This window comes from Zosterops lateralis (assembly GCF_965231275.1).
Source record: "Zosterops lateralis genome assembly, chromosome: 1".
In the NCBI taxonomy this organism is placed as follows: Eukaryota; Metazoa; Chordata; class Aves; order Passeriformes; family Zosteropidae; genus Zosterops; species Zosterops lateralis.
In genome coordinates this window covers 1,236,701-1,255,714 of record NC_139762.1, presented here as the reverse complement: position 1 = coordinate 1,255,714, position 19,014 = coordinate 1,236,701, and the positions used below count along the sequence as shown (strand labels likewise).

The window sequence follows — 19,014 nt, the reverse complement described above, 5'->3', positions numbered from 1 at the left end:
CGGGCTGGTCCTGCCACCCAGCCCCCACAGCCTTCTCAGGGCCATCAGCTGCCCCCAGGCCACTGACCACTCCCAGGTCCCCATCCCTGCACAGTGGTGGTGTTCAAACAACCCGGGATCCACGGTGGGATCTGACACAGGCTCCCTCCTCCTCCTTTTCCTCCTGAGACCCAGGGGCCAGTCCCATCCCACCCTGGGCACAGCAGGCTCCTTCCTCCTTTTCCTCCCGAGACCGAGGGGCCAGTCCCATCCCACCCTGGGCACAGCAGGCTCCCTCCTCCTCCCGAGACCCAGGGACCAGTCCCATCCCACCCTGGACACTGCAGGCTCCCTCCTCCTCCTCCTCCTCCTCCACCCGAGACCCAGGGGCCAGTCCCATCCAAGCCTGGGCACATCAGGCTCCCTCCTCCCCCTGTTCCCAAGACCGAGGGGCCAGTCCCATCCCACCCTGGACACTGCAGGCTCCCTCCTCCTCCTGTTCCTCCCGAGACCCAGGGCCAGTCCCATTCCACCTGGGCACATCAGGCTCCCTCCTCCTCCCCCCGAGACCCAGGGGCCAGTCCTATCCCACTCTGGACACTGGAGGCTCCTTCCTCCTTTTCCTCCCAAGACCCAGGGCCAGTCCCATTCCACCTGGGCACAGCAGGCTCCCTCCTCCTCCTCTTCCCAAGACCAAGGGGCCAGTCCTATCCCACCCTGGACACTGGAGGCTCTTTCCTCCTTTTCCTCCCAAGACCCAGGGGCCAGTCCCATCCCACTCTGGGCACAGCAGGCTCCTTCTTCCTTTTCCTCCTGAGACCCAGGGGCCAGTCCCATCCCACTCTGGGCACAGCAGGCTCCCTCCTCCTCCCGAGACCCAGGGGCCAGTCCTATCTCACCCTGGGCACATCAGGCTCCCTCCTCCTCCTTTTCCTCCCAAAACCGAGGGGCCAGTCCCATCCCAGCCTGGGCACATCAGACTCCCTCCTCCTCCCATTCTTCCCGAAACCCAGGTGATACCACAACTCCCACAGCATCACGGACAAACTCCCGGTGCTGCCACAAGTCCCGATGTGTCCCACGCTGAAAAATTGTCCCTTTCTTTCCCTCTGGCTACCGCTCATCCTGTCTCAAAGCCTCCATCTCCACCTCCTGTCCCGACAAACCGCCGGCTTGAGAAGCACCCACAGCGTGCACCTTCTGATGATGGTTCAACGACTGCCGGTGCCTGAAGCTCTTGGTACAACCGTGGCACTGGAAAGGCCTTTGCTGAGTGTGGCGACGCTGATGTTCCTCCAACGAAGCTTTTTGGGGGAAACTCTCAGCGCACTCGATGCAGCGGTAAAGCCTCTCCCCGCTGCCTCCCGCCCTCGTCGCCCAAGCGCTGCGGAGCTGCGGGCCGTGGATGCGCTGGTGCTTCTGCAGGTGATGCTTCTGCACGAAGCCTTTGCCACAAGCTGGGCAGAGGTAGGGCCTCTCCCCGGTGTGGATACGGTAGTGCTTGTTGAGGTTGGATTTCTCGTTGAAGCTCTTACCGCAGGCCGGGCATTGGAAGGGTCTCTCGCCCGTGTGCAGGCGCTGGTGCCGCAGCAGAGCAGCGTGGTGGGCCAGGCTCTTCCCGCAGGATGTGCAGATGAAGGAGCCGTTGTTTTTTCTCTGTTGTCGAGCCAGCAGGTTCCGTGTTAGTCTCACGCTTTTCCAGCCCGGTGGCAGCGCCCGGGGATCGTCCTGGGGGATGCTCTGCTGGTCCCCCCAGCCAGGTTGGGGTGGTGGTGAAGCCACTTCAGCCGCAGGGTCTTCTCCTAGAGGCATCCCCTGGGCCAGGGAGAAGGGCTGTTCTGTGGGGAAGGGCAGCCCTGGGGCAGGGTGAGGCTCCACCGGCACCACCACCGGCTTGAATTCACCCAAGCAGAATTCCCCCAAACCCGATCCGGCCGCCTTGGGGCCGTGGGTGTCCCAGGAAACCGGCTGCTCCTGGCTCAGGGGAACCTCCTCGTCCAGCCTGACCATGGGCAGGGCCAGGAGCTCGGCTCCATCCTCTTGAGGCTGCTGATCTTCTGTCTTGATCACGATCATCTCGCCTGTGGAGAGATGACAGTTCATTGCTGGGAAGTTCTCCTATTCCTGCAGCTCCAGAGTAGGAGCTGGAGCAGAGGTGAAAACTGGCAAAACACCAAAGGGAGCAGGAAGAGATTCCCCAGGAGGAGATGAGGGGAAGGGGTTTGTCCAGGCAGCTCATTGGAACTCAGGGACATCACAGAATGATGGAATTAGTGAGGTTTGCAAAGCCCTCCAAGATCATCAAGTCCAATGATCAACCAAGGCCACCACTGACCCGTGTCCCCAAGTGCCACATCCACAGAGCTTTTAAATCCTTCCAGGAATGGAGACTTCACCTCTGCATGCCTGGACTCAATGGACACTACGGACTGACAATACAATCCTCACAAAAAAAAAAAAAAAAAAAGCCAGAAGGCAAAGCTGAGGTGCAGAATCCTCCATCCTGAAAAGAAGCCCATCAGGAATGGCAGAGTTTAAGGAGGTGAATCCAGGGAAAAGGATCAAAGCAGGAGGGAACATCCACCCACAGAGCCACCCTCACTGAACTTTGCCCCAGGTTTTCCCATTTTCCATCTTTATGAGCTCTGCCCAGTTTGGATGGATTGTCCGTGCCCATCCTCAGCCCCCCTCGTGTCACTCACTGTCACCAAGCTGTCCTGGCACCTCTCCCTTCTCGGGCAGCCCGGGGCTCCCTGGATCCTCCCTGTCCTCAGCTGGTGGCAGCAGTGCAGGTTTGGAACCAGCATCCTCAGACCCTGGGGAGAAAGGAGCAATGGGGTGAACTGCAGGGTCCTGGAATTCCAGGATATCTGATCACAGAGGCCACTGGAATTCCAGGATATCTGATCACACAGACCACTGGAGGCTGAACCATGCACGTAATCTTTGCTTATCCCAGGAAGTGCCTGATGGACACTCGAGCTCTAAAATTTCGGCCCAAAATTAATGAGTGTGGAAATGCAGGATTCCCTGCAGGGTTGATCCACCTACAATCCATATCCCAGGAAAAAACCAGTGCAGGAACACGGGCTTGTCCTGGGTTGCAGTGTAGGATGTACACAAATATTTATTCCATCCCCATCCCCATGAGCTGTTGGAACCAGGTGGGGCAGTGTTTTCCCAGGCCCCTCCTTTGGGCTCTTCTGCTCATGGCCCATCAATGCCTTGCCCAGGACTCACAGGGAACTCCCTCCAGGAGCTCTCTCTGTTTAATGGGCCATCAAGGAGCCACTGCACGACTCCTCATCCCATTGGGAGATGCTCCCAATGCCCAGGGGGAGGAGCCAAGCATTCCCACCTGGAGAGAATCTGGGATTTGGGACAGGACAAGCAGCCCTGAGCCACTGGATTCCCAGAGGAGCAGAGCTCCCAGACCTTTCTGTGGGATCACTGCTTCAGGAAGAGCCCCTCACCTGGACTGCTCCCCCCACCCTGCTCAGGGTGTGTTCTGACTCTGGCAGTGCTCTTTTGTGTTATTGCATTGATTTTATTTTATTTTTACCTTTTTACCTTTCTTCGTATTAAATTGTATTTCTGACTTGGAGCCTCTCACTTGTTTTGCTTTCAAACCACGACAGGGCTGCAGGACATGTCACCTGGAATCCCCCCGTGTTCCCTTGGAAGCTGCAGCAGCCCAGGGATGATGATGTTTCTGACATGATCTGAGTGATCCTCACCAAGAGGGACGATGGGCTCACAGTTCCCCTTCCTGGAGATCCCACGGAGCTCCTGGCTGTCCTCATTCCCCAAATCCTCCTCTGGCAGAGCAGCTGCCTCGCCCTCACCTGCTGCTGGCACCTGGAATTACAGGAGGCTCCATTTGGGGGTCCCCACTGAGCCCCTTCCCAAGCCCCAGACATCCCTGGGGGTCCCCACTGAACCCCAGAGACCCCCTGGGAGTCCCCAGTGAGCCCCAGAGATCCCTGGGGGTCCCCACTGAGCCCCTTCCTGAGCCCCAGAGATCCCTGGGGGTCCCCACTGAGCCCCAGAGATCCCTGGGTGTTCCCATTGAGCCCTAGAGATCCCTGGGGGTCCCCACTGAGCCCCAGAGATCCCTGGGGGTCCCCACTGAGCCTCTCCCCGAGCCCCAGGATACCCCTGGGTGTGGGAACTGACAGTGGTCAGAACGTGGATTCTCAGGCTCCAGGCAGTGCCTTGAAGCCTGTGGGAAAGCCAAGGACAGAACTCTGTCAGTCTGGCCTGGGAAATCATGAGGAGGAACCCAAAACAATCCCTATAAACAATCCCTGTGGATCTCCTCCTCCTCCTCCTCCTGACACTGGTGTTTTTATATCTTGTTTACTGGTAGAGATGTTTCACAAAAAGGTGGTGCCCTAAAGGACCAACCCTATTCATTGTACCCAAACACTGGATAAAATAATCTATCTTTAAATAAACTTTGCTATGAACCCTCTGAAGAAATCTGAGTTGTAGGTGTTGTTACATGAGCTGTCCTGAATCCCAACAATACCCTGGAGCTCCTGTGGACAGAGCCACATCGCTGGGGACATTCCCAGATGTCCCAGAGAGGCTCAGCTTGTTCCTCCCCAGGCCAGGGGCAGATTCCCAGGATCCATCCCAGCAGCCAGGTGAGCAGTGACCCCTCAGGTGGGAGCAGGACCCTCAGGTGGCACCATCCTGTGTCACCCCAGTGGGGCCTGACAGGGCTGAAACACCTGGGGAGGGTGTTCTGCTCCTCCTTTTCCCTGGGGACAGGGACAAGCATCCGAGGAGTTGTGTCCACCTGGCTCTGTGCAGCTCCTGAGAGCCAACAGCACGTCCACACAGTCACCTGGGGCACTTTCCCATTGCTTTGGGCACAGCTCTGTCACCTGTGGCCTGTCCCTGTCACCCTGTGAGCTGGGACACGTCCTTGTCCAGCTTTGGCACATTCCCATCACCTGGGGCTTGTCCCTGTTTGTCACCCTGTTTCCTGGGGCTTGTCCCCATTACCTACACCCCATCCCTGTTCCCTGGGGCCTGTCCCCATTACCTACACTCCATCCCTGTTCCCTGGGGCTCATCCTCATTACCATGGGCCCATCCCTGTCACCGTGGGCTCATCCCCATCCCCGTTACCCAAAGGTTGTCCCTGTCACCACTGGCATGTCCCTGTCCCCATTCCTCAGAGCTGATCCCGGTCACCATGGGCTTATCCCCATTCCCATTACCCAGAGCTTGTCCCTGTCACAGCTGGCATGTCCCCATCCCCGTCCCTTGGAGCTTGTCCCTGTCACCGTGGGCTCATCCCCATCCCTGGGGCTTGTCCCCCTTACTTACACTCCATCCCTGTTCCCTGGGGCTCATCCTCATTACCATGGGCCCATCCCTGTCACTGTGGGCTCATCCTCATCCCCATTCCCGTTACCCAGAGCTTGTCCCTGTCACTGCTGGCATGTCCCTGTCCCCATCCCTTGGAGCTTGTCCCTGTCACTGTGGGCTCATCCCCATCCTCGTTACCCAAAGCTTGTCCCTGTCATCACTGGCATGTCCCTGTCCCTGTCCCTGTTCCTCGGAGCCTGTCCCTGTCACCGTGGGCTCATCCTCATCCCCATTACCCAGAGCTTGTCCCTGTCACCGCTGGCACATCCCCATCCCCGTTCCTTGGAGCTTGTCCCTGTCACTGTGGGCTCATCCCCATCCCTGTCACTCAAAGCTTGTCCCTGTCACCGTGGGCTCATCCCCATCCCCATTATCCAGAGCTTGTCCCTGTCACCGCTGGCATGTCCCCGTGTCCCCATTCCTTGGAGTTTGTCCCTGTCACTGCGGGCTCATCCCCATTCCCCATTCCCCATCCCCATCCCCATTCCCATTCCCCATCCCCATCCCCATTCCCCACCCCCATCCCCTTTACTCACTCCCCGGGTCTGTTCCCCATTCCCCGGGCCCATCCCTATCCCGGTGCGGGCCCATCCCTGTTCCCTGTGTTCCCTGTGTTACCTGTGTCCCCTCCCGGGCTGTCCCGGTGCCGGTGCCGGTCCCGGCTCGGTTCCCCCCGCAGCGGCAGCGGCGGAGCTGTCTCTGGATGCGGCGGAGGCGGCGGGAGTTGTCCCTGAGGAGCGCGGCCAGGCGGGCCCCTCCGGCCCGGACCGTGCGCTCCAGCCCCGCCAGCCGCCGCTCCAGCCGCTGCAGCCGCCGCTCCGCCGCCTCCACGCTCCGCTCCGCCGCCCGCAGCGACAGCCCCGCCGGGGCCGCCCCGCCGGGCTCCTGCCGGGCCTGGGGAGCGCCCTCGGGGTCGTGCCGCGGGGGGGAGAGGGCGGTGAGCGGTGGCCGGGCTCGGGGTCCCGGCGGGGGTTCGGCGGTGCCGGTGCCGGGGGGTCCCGGCGGTTCCTGCGCGCGGCCCCGCCGGGCCATGGCCGCCCCCAGCGCCGCCGCCTCCCAGCGCCCCCTGCCGGCCCCGCGCCGCCAGTGCTGCCCCGCCCGCGGCCGCTGCTGGGAGAGCCCGGCCCGGCCCGGGGATGCTGACAGACCATAGACCTCACTGGTTATCCCATCTACAGCCCCCATCGCCGGCCCGGCCCGGCCCGGGGATGCTGACAGACCATAGACCTCACTGGTTATCCCATCTACAGCCCCCATCGCCAGCCCGGCCCGGCCCGGGGATGCTGACAGACCATAGACCTCACTGGTTATCCCATCTACAGCCCCCATCGCCAGCCCGGCCCGGCCCGGGGATGCTGACAGACCATAGACCTCACTGGTTATCCCATCTACAGCCCCCATCGCCAGCCCGGCCCGGCCCGGGGATGCTGGCAGAGCCCGTGGTCATCCCAGGTTAACCCATCTACAGCCCCATCCCAGCCCAGGTTATCCCATCTACAGCCCCCATCGCCCTCCCAGGTTATCCCATCTACAGCCCCACCGCCAGCCCAGCCCGGCCCGGGGATGCTGCCAGAGCCCATGGTCATCCCAGGTTATCCATCTACAGCCCCATCCCATCCCATCCCATCTACAGCCCCATTGCCATCCTGGCCCGGCCCGGGGATGGTGACAGAGCCCATGGTCATCCCAGGTTATCCATCTACAGCCCCATCCCAGCCCAGGTTATCCCATCTACAGCCCCCATCGCCCTCCCAGGTTATCCCGTCTACAGCCCCATTGCCATCCCGGCCCGGCCCCGGGGATGCTGACAGACCCCATGGTCATCCCAGGTTATCCCATCTACAGCCCCATGGCCATCCTGCCCCGGCCCCGGCCTCGGCCCACTGACAGCTCCTATGGTAATCCCAGGTTATCCCATCTACAGCACCATCCCATCCCAGCCCGGCCCGGGGATGGTGACAGAGCCCATGGTCATCCCAGGTTATCCATCTACAGCCCCATCCCATCCCAGGTTATCCCATCTACAGCCCCCATCGCCAGCCCGGCCCGGCCCGGGGATGCTGACAGAGCCCATGGTCATCCCAGGTTATCCATCTACAGCCCCATCCCATCTACAGCCCCATCGCCATCCCGGCCCAGCCCCAGGGCTGCTGACAGCCCCCACGGTAATCCCAGGTTATCCCATCTACAGCCCTATCACCATGCCATCTACAGCCCCATCCCATCCCAGCTTATCCCATCTACAGCCTCCATCGCCATCCCAGGTTATCCCATCTACAGTCCCATACCATCCCGGCCCGGCCCCCAGCCCCAGCCCCAGCCCACTGACAGCCCCCATCGCAATCCCAGCTTGTCCCATCTACAGTCCCATCCCATTCTATCCTATCTAAAGCCCCATCCCGTCCCAGCCTATCCTATCTACAGCCCCATCCCATCTACAGACCCATCCCATCCACAGCCCCATCTTATCCCATCTACAGTCCCATTGCCATCCCAGCTTATCCCATCTACAGCCCCATCCCATGCACAGCCCGATTGCCATCCCATCCTATCCCATCTATAGCCCCATCCTATCCCATCCCATCCCATCCCATCTACAGCCCCATCCCATCACATCCCATTCCATCTGAGAATGGGTCAGATTGGAAGGGACCACAGTGGCTCATCTGGTCTCACCTCCCTGCTCAATCAGGGTTATCCCAGAGCACAGGATTGTGTCCAGACCATTCTGGAGTATTTCCAGTGAGGGAGGCTCCACACCCTCTCTGGACAATCTGTTCCAGGGCTCCGTCACTGCACAGGGAAGTTCTTCCTCCTGTCCAGGTGGAACTTCCTGGGCATCAGTTTCCTGCCTCTTTCCTGTTCCTCCTGTCCTGTTGCTGGGTCCCACAGTGAAGAGCCAGGCTCTCTCAGCCCTGTCCCATCCTATCTCCATCCCCATCCCATTCTGTCAAATCCCACCCCATCCCAATCCCACCCCTACATCCATCCCGTTCCCATCCACCCATATCCCCTCTCACCCCCATCCCACCACATCCCTATTCCATCCTCAATCCCATCCCCACCCCAGCTCCAGCCCTCAAATCCCCAATGCCCAGCAACCCCCAAAGCCATTCCCAGAGGCCCATCCAGACAACCCCCAATCCCACCCCATCCCCATCTGAGAGTGGGGCTGCAGCCCCCCAGCAGCAGGTGACACTCCCCACCCCGTGTTTTGTTCACTCTTCCATCACTCCATCCCACAGATCCCATTCCTGGTGTTGCCCAGCCAGCAGGACCCTCCCAGAAGCCCCTCAAGGAATCCACATTCAGCATCCTGGTTTCTACAGTATCTATTGGCACTCTCCGGAAAAGGGACCCACTCCCCACATCCCACCCACCCCACCAGGGCTTGGGAACAAAGATCCCCTTCACATGGGCTGGGCAGGTGCCCCCCAAACCCACACCAGGGCAGGGGAGCCATAAAATGTCCATGCTCCAGCCTTCAACTGGAGAGGGAGAGAGGGGAGAAGGTCTGACAGTGGCCTCTGGTCCCCAGGAGGTCACTTCAAGATCCAGCAGCAGCATCTCATTCCCAGGAGGTCACCTCAAGGTTCAACAGCAGCATCTTATTCCTGAGAGGACACCTTGAGGTTCATCACGTACCCCATTCCTGAGAGGACACCTTGAAATACATCAAGTATCACATTCCTGAGAGGACACCTTTAAGTTCATCAAGTATCACATTCCTGAGAAGACACCTTAAAGTCCATCAGCAGCATCCTGGGAGGTCACCTCAAATTCCAGCAGCAGCTTCCCATCCTTGGGAGTAAACCCTGAGGTCCAACAGCTGCCTCCCACTCCTGAGAGGACACCTCAAGGTCCAACAGCAGCACCCCATCCCTGGGGGGTCCCATTCTGGCTCCCCACTCCATTCCCTGCCGCGGGCGGTGCCGCGACGGGCGCCGGGTTGGCGGCACAGGCAAACGGCTGCTGCTGCCGCCTGTGGATCCTCTGATGTGCCTTGAGGTGGGAGAACCTCTTGAAGGTCTTCTGGCAGATGCCACACTGGTGGGGCCGGACGTCCATGTGCGCCCAGTGCTGCCGGACAAAGTCGGAGACCCAGGCGAAGCTCCGGTTGCAGCAGGGGCACAGGATGAGGTGGTGGTGGCCGGTGTGCCGGCGCTGGTGCACCGTCAGGAAGACCTGGTTGGAGAAGGTTTCCAGGCACTCGCTGCAGGTGTACATCACTTTTCCAGGTGACAGCGAGCACCTGGCAGGGCCATTGCATTCCCCACTCGGGGCTTGTGGCTGGGAGGACGGGCACAGTGTCCCCTGGTTGGGACACTCCTCTGGCTTCGAGGGCTGGCAGGAGCCATTGGCTGCCCAGGTTTGGGGCTGGGATGTTTGGCATGGTGTCCCCTGGCTGGAACATGCCTTCGCATCTGAGGGCTGGAAGGTACCATTGGGTGCCCAATTTTGGGGCTGGGATGTTGGGCATGGCTCCTGGCTGGGACCTGCCTTCGCATTCGAGGGCTGGCAGGTACCACTGGGTGTCCAGGTTTGAGGCTGAGATGTTGGGCATGGCCCCTGGCTTGGATATACGTTCACATTCGAGGGCTGGCAGGTCCCATTGGGTGCCAAATTTTGGGGTTGGGATGTTGGGCATGGCTCCTGGCTTGGATATACCTTCGCATTCAAGGGCTGGCAGGTACCACTGGGTGCCCAGTTTTGGGGCTGGGATGTTGGGCATGGCTCCTGGCTGGAACACATCTTCACATCTGAGAGCTGGAAGGTTCCACTGGGTGTCCAGTTTTGGGGTTGGGATGTTGGGCATGGTGTCCCCTGGCTGGGACCTGCCTTCACATTCGAGGGCTGGCAGGTACCACTGAGTACCCAGGTTTGGGGCTGGGATGTTGGGCATGGCTCCTGGTTTGGATAAACCTTCGCATTCAAGGGCTGGCAGGTTCCACTGGGTGTCCAGGTTTGGGGCTGGGATGTTGGGCATGGCCCCTGGCTTGGATATACCTTCGCATTTGAGGGCTGGCAGGTCCCATTGGGTGCCAAATTTTGGGGCTGGGATGTTGGGCATGGCTCCTGGCTTGGATATACCTTCGCATTCAAGGGCTGGCAGGTACCACTGGGTGCCCAGTTTTGGGGCTGGGATGTTGAAGGACCTGCCTTCACATCTGAGAGCTGGCAGGTTCCACTGGGTGCCCAGGTTTGGGGCCGGGGTGTTGGGCATGGTGTCCCCTGGCTGGAACACACCTTTGCATCTGAGGGCTGGAAGGTACCACTGAGTACCCAGGTTTGGGGCTGGGATGTTGGGCATGGTGTCCCCTGGCTGGGACCTGCCTTCACATTCAAGGGCTGGCAGGTACCACTGAGTACCCAGGTTTGGGGCTGGGATGTTGGGCATGGCCCCTGACTTGGATATGCCTTTGCATTCGAGGGCTGGCAGGTTCCACTGGGTGCCCAGTTTTGGGGCTGGGATGTTGGGCATGGTGTCCCCTGGCTTGGATATGCCTTTGCATTCGAGGGCTGGCAGGAGGCATTGGCTGTCCAGGTTTGGGGCTGGGATGTTGGGCACTGAGATGCTGTGCATGGCCCCTGGCTGGAAAATGCCTTTGCATCTGAGGGCTGGCAGGAGCCATTGGGTGTCCAGTTTTGGGGCTGGGATGTTGGACATAGTTCCTGAGTGGAACACATCTTTGCATCCAAAGGCTGGCAGGTACCACTGGGTGCCCAGTTTTGGGGCTGAGATGTTGGGCATGGTTTTCCCTGGCTGGGACATGCCTTTGCATCTGAGGGCTGGCAGATCCCATTGGGTGCCCAGGTTTGGGGCTGGGGTGCTGGGCATTGCTCCTGGCTGGAACACACCTTTGGATCCGAGGGCTGGCAGGTCCCATTGGGTACCCAGTTTTGGGGCTGGGATGTTGGGCACAGTGTCCTACTGGGACACTCCTCTGGCTTTGAGGGCTGACAGGTCCCATTGGGTGCCCAGTTTTGGGGATGGGATGCTGGGCACGGTGTCCTGCTGGGACGCACCTCCAGCTCCGAGGGCTGGCACGTCCCGTTGGCCGCCCAGGCGCGGAGGTGCCGCCTGATTTTCTTCTTGGACATGAACTTGCGGTTACAGTGGACACAAACATAGGGCACCCAGTTGGTGTGGCCACGCTGGTGGATCAGGAGGTTGATCTTGAGCAGGAAGGTTTTCCTGCAGATGGGGCAGGAGTAAAATTCCCGGGTGGCGTTTCGCTGACAGGCCCCCGGCCGGCCCACGCAGGAATTCTTCTGTGGCTCCCCTGGGCTGGGATCTGCCTGTTCCTTTGTCCTGCAGACAGCTGGCGTCACCTCTTTTCCTGCTTCTTCAGGAATGTCGGCTCCCAGATCTTGGCCAGTGTTTCCTGAATCTTTCACAGCCTCCTTTTCCAGACCCTTGTCCTCTTCCACACCCTTAGAGGATGTTTTGGGCATCGATGGCTTCTCTGCAGCAATTTCCTCCTGTGGCACCTTCATTGGGATCCCCACTTCAGCATCTCCTGGGGATTTTTTAGAAACCAAACATCACTTTTCCACATGGTTTTAAGGCATGAACAGCAAAGGGCTTTGCTCCCACCCTCCCTCATTTCCTGCCTTGTTCCCAGCCAGTGCAAATCCCAGCCCTGCTCTCCTCTTCTAGCTCAGTCCATGGACAGTGTAAAAACCAGGAATAGCCACAGCTTGTCCCTGTAGACACCCCAAGAGCAGTTTGAGGTGGCAAACATGACCCAGGCGGACAGGAGACTCTGACAACCACCCTGGGGCTTGTCTGTGCAGCATTGCCACACTGTGCCTTATCCCAGATGGTTTCAGGGCTGGCAACAGGATTTTCTGCCCTTTTCTGGAAGCCCTGGGCCTGGAGAGAGGCCCAACAGACCCACCAAGGAGGGATAAAGGCTCTTCCCCAGTACCTGCTGCAAGGGGAGGACAGTTCTGACCCACAGCTTCCCAAGAGTGCACGGAGACCAGGCGGGGAAGGGACGGGGTGGGCTGGCTGAGATCCACCAGGACAGCAGCAGATTCCAGAGGGATGAGTCCTGTCAGGGCAAGAGCAGCCATGAAGGTGGGTGAGGAACAGTCAGGACCCCTCAGAGCAGCAGCAGGGTTTGCCAGGCACTCACCTGTGCTGCAGCTCTCTGGGACCACTGGGCCCCTGCTTTCCTCCACCAGGTTTTTGCCTCCTTCTACCAAGTTCCCACTTTTCTCTGCTCCATTCCCACTTTGCTCTGGCTCCCTGCAGCCCCTCTCCATTGTCTCTGTCTCCAGCAGTGTGTCATCATTGCTGGTGCAGCTCTGTCGGGCTGGCTCTGTGGAGGACAAGGACATTCGGATTCATCAGCAGCCAGTGGAGAGCTCCAATAGCCAGTACAGGATCCCTCACACCCAGAAACTGCTGGGACAAGGCTGCCAGGCTATCCACACATCCCTCATAGAGCTGTTCCCTCACAGCAGACACCTCCCAATCCCTGCAAGTGTCCCAGGCTGGAAAGGGCTTGGAGCAATCTGTGCTAGTGGAAGGTGTTCCTGTCCATGGCAGAGGGTTGAAAAGAGATGAGCTTCATGATTCCTCCCAACCCAAACCCAAAATTCTGGGATTCACAGTCCCAGTGAGCAGCCAGAAGTTCCTGGCACAGAAGAAACCCAGTGTCACCCACCTACAGCCAGCTCTGGGGACACCTCTGAAGAAACCCAGTGTCACCCACCTACAGCCAGCTCTGGGGACACCTCTGAAGAAACCCAGTGTCACCCACCTACAGCCAGCTCTGGGGACACCTCTGCTGCCTCTGGCTCCAATTCTGTGCTCAGGTCTTCTCTTTCCAGCTGTAGTAACAGTTCAGGCTTGGACAGGGCACAGTCTGGGCAAAAACAAGACAGACATCAGGGACATGGTGGGACGGGGACTCTGCACCCACTGCTGGGCAACAGAGCAAATCCCAGCCCAGGAAACTCCATCTCCAACCGAAGCCACGACGGGAGTTATGGATACAGACAGGAAACAGCAGGCAGAGCTGACAGGGGAATATGGAAAGCAACCTCTGGGAATAACTGCAGGAAAATCCATCCTTGCCCCACCTCTGCTACAGAATTCCCTGTTCTCCCAGAAATTCACCTTGCATGAATAGGAAAATACCCTGAATGATGGCAAGGGAATCTCCCAGAAATTCACCTTGCGTGGATAGGAAAATACTCTGAATGATGGCAAGGGAATCTCCCAGAAATTCACCTTGCAGATAGGAAAATACCCTGAATGATGGCAAGGGAATCTCCCAGAAATTCACCTTGCATGAATAGGAAAATACCCTGAATGATGGGAAGGGAATCTCCCAGAAATTCACCTTGCAGACAAGAAAATACCCTGAATGATGGCAAGGGAATCTCCCAGAAATTCACCTTGCAGATAGGAAAATACTCTGAATGATGGCAAGGGAATCTCCCAGAAATTCACCTTGCATGGATAGGAAAATATCCTGAATGATGGCAAGGGAATCTCCCAGAAATTCACCTTGCAGATAGGAAAATACCCTGAATGATGGCAAGGGAATCTCCCAGAAATTCACCTTGCATGAATAGGAAAATACCCTGAATGATGGGAAGGGAATCTCCCAGAAATTCACCTTGCAGACAAGAAAATACCCTGAATGATGGCAAGGGAATCTCCCAGAAATTCACCTTGCAGATAGGAAAATATCCTGAATGATGGCAAGGGAATCTCTCAGAAATTCACCTTGCAGACAGGAAAATACCCTGAATGATGGCAAGGGAATCTCCCAGAAATTCACCTTGCGTGGATAGGAAAATATCCTGAATGATGGGAAGGGAATCTCCCAGAAATTCACCTTGCAGATAAGAAAATACCCTGAATGATGGCAAGGGAATCTCCCAGAAATTCACCTTGCGTGGATAGGAAAATACTCTGAATGATGGCAAGGGAATCTCCCAGAAATTCACCTTGCAGACAGGAAAATACCCTGAATGATGGCAAGGGAATCTCCCAGAAATTCACCTTGCAGATAGGAAAATACCCTGAATGATGGGAAGGGAATCTCTCAGAAATTCACCTTGCAGACAAGAAAATACCCTGAATGATGGGAAGGGAATTGTGAGGCTCCTGATTGTGTGTTTGCTCAGGGCAATGAGGGACCACCTCGAATCCTGGGGGCAATTCTGGGCCCCAGAAAGTCATTGAGGGGACGGAGCATGTCCGGGGAAATAAATAGACCTGGGGAACAGAGCATCAGGAGGTGGGAAAGGGGCTCAGCCTGGAGAAAAGGAGCCTTAGGGGAGACCTCCACAACTCCCTGACAGGAGGGTGCAGCCAGATGTGCTCCCAGGGAACAGGACAAGAAGAAAACAGCTTCAAGGGGATGTTCAGGTTGGATTTTAGGGAAAATTCTCACGGAAAGGGGTGTTCCAGACAGAGAATTTTGCAGGTGACAACCCAGGGAAATGAGAACACCAACAATGTACCTGTTCTCCACGAGCACTTACTACCTGTGTGTGCCCCTGCCACGCTCCAACCGCTGCCAGAGCGGGACAGGGAAAGGAGAGGATTATTTCAGAGCTGGAGATTGCAGTGAAAGGCAAAGAGGCAGAGAAACGACCCCAAGAGAGCTCCCTGGGGCTGCCAGACCGCCGCAAACGCAGCCTACACAGGGACATCAGCATCTCGTAGTTGCCTTCCATGACGCTCCGGTACATCTCTCTCTGCCCCTGGTCCAGGCTCGCCCATTCCTGCCGGCTGAAGCGCACTGCCACGTCCTCGAACAGCACCGGGACCTGCAGCATCGCCTGCCGTGAGGGACAGGGCAAATCCCAGACCCTCAGAGCCCTCCAGACCTTCAATAGCTCCAAAACCCCGCCTTGTTTATTCCCAACCTCCTAAACCAACCCGCTCCCAGCATCCCCAAGTCTCCCCAAACCCACCGCAGCTCCCAGATCCCTGAGAGCCCAATGGATTCATCCCCAGAGTTTCCTACAAGCCACTGCTGCCCCCTGAGGAGCCACTCGAATGGCTCCTGGCCAGCTGGGAATCCACTGGATTCCTGTCCCGTCTCCTGAAATTCACCGCAACCCCTTCAGGAGAGCCCCAAAAAAACACTCCCAGCCCTAAAGAGAGATTCCCAGGCTCCCTCCCAGCCAGAAATCCTCCTTTCGACAGCCCCAAAAGTGACCCCTCGCCCTCCCACCAGCCCCTGAGTGTCCCCTGCAGCTTCAGTCCCAAATTCCAGCCCCGTAAGTGGCTCCCCCATCCCGCTCCCCGCCCTCCTCGCCCCCCATCACTCCCCTAAGCGCCCTCAGCCCCACAAACGAACCCCCCTCGCCCCCTCTGGGGTCTCCCCCGGTTCTCCCATCTCGGGGCTCACCCCCTGGAGCCGCAGAGCCGCCTCCGCCCGCTCCATCCGCCGCTCCAGCGCCTCGAGGCGCGCACGGAGCTCCGCCATGGCCCCGCGCCGCTGCGGCCGGGCCGGGACGGGAGGGGCGGGACCGATGGAGGGATGGGCGGTGGGATGGGATGGAGGGGCGGGACCGAGCTCCAGGAGGGGTGGGACGGATGGAGAGGCGGATGGAGGGATTGGAGGGATGGATGGATGGATGGATGGATGGATGGATGGATGGATGGATGGATGGATGGATGGATGGATGGATGGATGGATGGATGGATGGATGGATGGATGGATGGATGGATGGATGGATGGATGGATGGATGGATGGATGGATGGATGGATGGATGGATGGATGGATGGATGGATGGATGGATGGATGGATGGATGGATGGATGGATGGATGGTGGGACGGGTTGTGTTGGAGGGGCGGCTCCGAGCTCACAGAGGGTTGGCTTGGATGTACCTGTACCTAATGGATGGATGGATGGATTGGGAAGTGGCTGAGAGACAGCTCCTTGAGGGGCAGCTCTGAGCTCCAAGAGGGGTGGAATGGATGGATGATGGATGAATGGGTTGGAGGGATGGATGGATGGATGGATGGATGGAGGGATGGATGGATGGAGGGATGGATGGATGGATGGGTGGGTGGATGGAGGGAGGGATGGAGGGAGGGATGGATGGATGGATGGATGGATGGATGGAGGGATGGATGGGTTGGAGGGGCAGCTCCAAGCTCACAGAGGGGTGGCTTGAATGTACCTGTACCTAATGGATGGACGGATGGATGGATTGGGAAGTGGCTGAGTAACAGCTCCTTGACGGTCTGAGTTTCCCCAAGGGGCAGCTCTGAGCTCCAGGAGGAGTGGGATGGATGGATGATGGATGGAGGGATGGATGGATGGATGGATGGATGGTGGGATGGATGGATGGATGGATGGTGGGATGGATGGATTGGGAAGTGGCTGAGTGACAGCTCCTTGACGGTCTGAGTTTCCCCAAGGGGCAGCTCTGAGCTCCAGGAGGGGTGGGATGGATGGATGATGGATGGAGGGATGGATGGATGGTGGGATGGATGGATGGAGGAATGGATGGATGGATGGATGGATGGATGGATGGATGGATGGATGGATGGACGGAGGGATGGGCGGGCAGTGGGATGGGTTGGAGGGGTGGTTCCGAGCTCACAGAGGGGTGGCTTGGATGTGCCTGTACCTAATGGATGGATGGATAGATTGGTAAATGGCTGAGTGACAGCTCCTCGATGGTCTGAGCTCCAGGAGGGGTGGGATGGGTGGAGGGATGGAGGAGTGGATGGGTTGGAGGGAGGGATGGGTTGGAGGGAGGGATGGATGGATGGATGGATGGATGGATGGATGGATGGATTGGAGGGGCGGTTCCGAGCTCCTGGAGGGGTGGCTTGGCTGTACCTGTACCTGATGGATGGATTGGGAAGTGGCTGAGTGGCAGCTCCCAGAGGGGTGGGGTCAATGGCATGGGGTGTGGCTGCAGGACTGGGCTCAGTGTTGTCTGCCTGGTTCATCACTGCCCTGGGTGAGGGGGTCGGTGCCTCCTCAGGCCCCACTGAGGGATCAAAGCTGGGAGGAGAGGCTCATCCCCCTGAGGGCTGTGTGGGCCTTCAGAGGGACCTTGGCAAGTTAGAGAGATGGGCAGAGAGGAAACTTCTGGAATTTAATAAGGCCAAGCACAGCACCTGGGGTGGAAAAATCCCAGATACCTGCACAGGCTGGGGGTGACCTGCTGGAACAGCTCCGTGGGGAAAGAACTGAGGGTCCTGGGTGACAATGAGCTGTCCCTGAGCCAGCAGAGTGTCCTGGGGACAAGAGGCCAATGAGATCTTGGGGTGCATTGGGAAGAGCATTCCCAGCAGGTCAGGGAGGGATCCTGCCCCTCTGCCCAGCCCTGGAGGCACCTCTGGGTGCTGTGTCCAGCTCTGGATCCTCAGCACAGCAGGGACAGGAGCTCCTGGAGCTGAGGAAGGGCCTGGAGCATCTCCATGACCAGGAAAGGCTGAGGGAGCTGGGGCTGCTCAGCCTGGAGAGGAGCCACTGCTGAGAGGGGACATCAGTGTCCCTGGGTGTCCCTGTCTGTCCCCGTGTGTCCCCGTCTGTCCCTGTGTGACCCTGGGTGTCCCTGTCTGTCCCTGGGCGTCCCTGTGTGACCCTGGGTGTCCCTGTCTGTCCCCAGGTGTCCCTGGGTGTCTCTCTCTGTCCCAGTGTGACCCTGAGTGTCCCTGTGTGTCCCTGGCTGTCCCTGGGCATCCCTGTCTGTCCCTGTGTGACCCTGAGTGTCTCTGTCTGTCCCTGAGTATCCTTGTCTGTCCCTGTGTGTCCCTGTGTGACCCTGGGTGTCCCTGTCTGTCTGTCTGTCCTCAAGTGTCCCTGTCTGTCCCTGAGTGCCCTGTCTCTCCCTGTCTGTCCCCAGGAGTCCCTGGGTGTCCCTCTGTGCAGAGAGGATCAGAGCAAAGTCCAGGCTCTGCTCCAGGCCCAGCAATGGCACAAGAGAAAAGGGCAGGGACTGATCCCAGGAATCCTCCCTGCACAGGAGGCAGAACTGCCCAGCCTTGAGCAAAGCCCAGAGAGGCTGTGGAATCTCCCTCACCGGGGATATCCCAGAACTGTCAGGATGTAATCCCGTGCCCTGTGCTCTGGGATGACCTTGATGGAACAGGGAGGTGCTCACTGTGATCCCACCAGGTGCTCACTGTGGTCCTTTCCATTCTGAAATTCTGGAATTCTGTGTCCCCCTGCTCACTGTGGTCCCACCAGGTGCCCACTGTGATCCCACCAGGTGCTCACTGTGGTCCCTTCCATTCTGAAATTCTGGAATTCTGTGTCCCACTGCTCACTCTGATCCCACCAGGTGCCCACTGTGATCCCACCAGGTGCTCACTGGGGTCCCATCAGGTGCTCACTGTGCTCCCACCAGGTGCTCACTGTGATCCCACCAGGTGCTCACTGTGCTCCCACCAGGTGCCCACTGTGATCCCACCAGGTGCTCACTGTGGTCCCACCAGGTGCTCACTGGGGTCCCACCAGGTGCTCACTGTGCTCCCACCAGGTGCTCACTGTGCTCCCTTCCATTCTGAAATTCTGGAATTCTATGTCCTGCTGCTCACTGTGATCCCACCAGGTGCTCACTGTGCTCCCACCAGGTGCTCACTGGGGTCCCACCAGGTGCTCACTGTGCTCCCTTCCATTCTGGAATTCTGGAATTCTGTGTCCCACAG

General features: G+C 58.6%; 1 protein-coding gene and 1 long non-coding RNA gene across 2 annotated transcripts; both read right to left on the bottom strand.

Annotated features, from left to right (window-relative positions):
* Positions 1–746: 746 nt before the first annotated feature.
* Positions 747–6,762, bottom strand: LOC310915731 (uncharacterized protein; the record flags this gene model as incomplete). Its single annotated transcript, XM_083872831.1, has 4 exons — positions 747–2,060; positions 2,682–2,795; positions 3,717–3,837; positions 5,998–6,762. The coding sequence occupies 4 exons, from the start codon at positions 6,760–6,762 to the stop codon at positions 1,093–1,095; spliced, it is 1,968 nt and encodes a 655-aa protein (XP_083728957.1). The 3' UTR covers positions 747–1,092.
* A 4,996-nt stretch (positions 6,763–11,758) lies between these two features.
* LOC310911801 lies at positions 11,759–12,581 on the bottom strand. Its single transcript, XR_014590588.1, has 3 exons — positions 12,504–12,581; positions 12,294–12,419; positions 11,759–11,882 (listed from the first exon to the last, which is right to left on the bottom strand). It is a non-coding gene; the product is annotated as an uncharacterized lncRNA (long non-coding RNA).
* Positions 12,582–19,014: the final 6,433 nt, after the last annotated feature.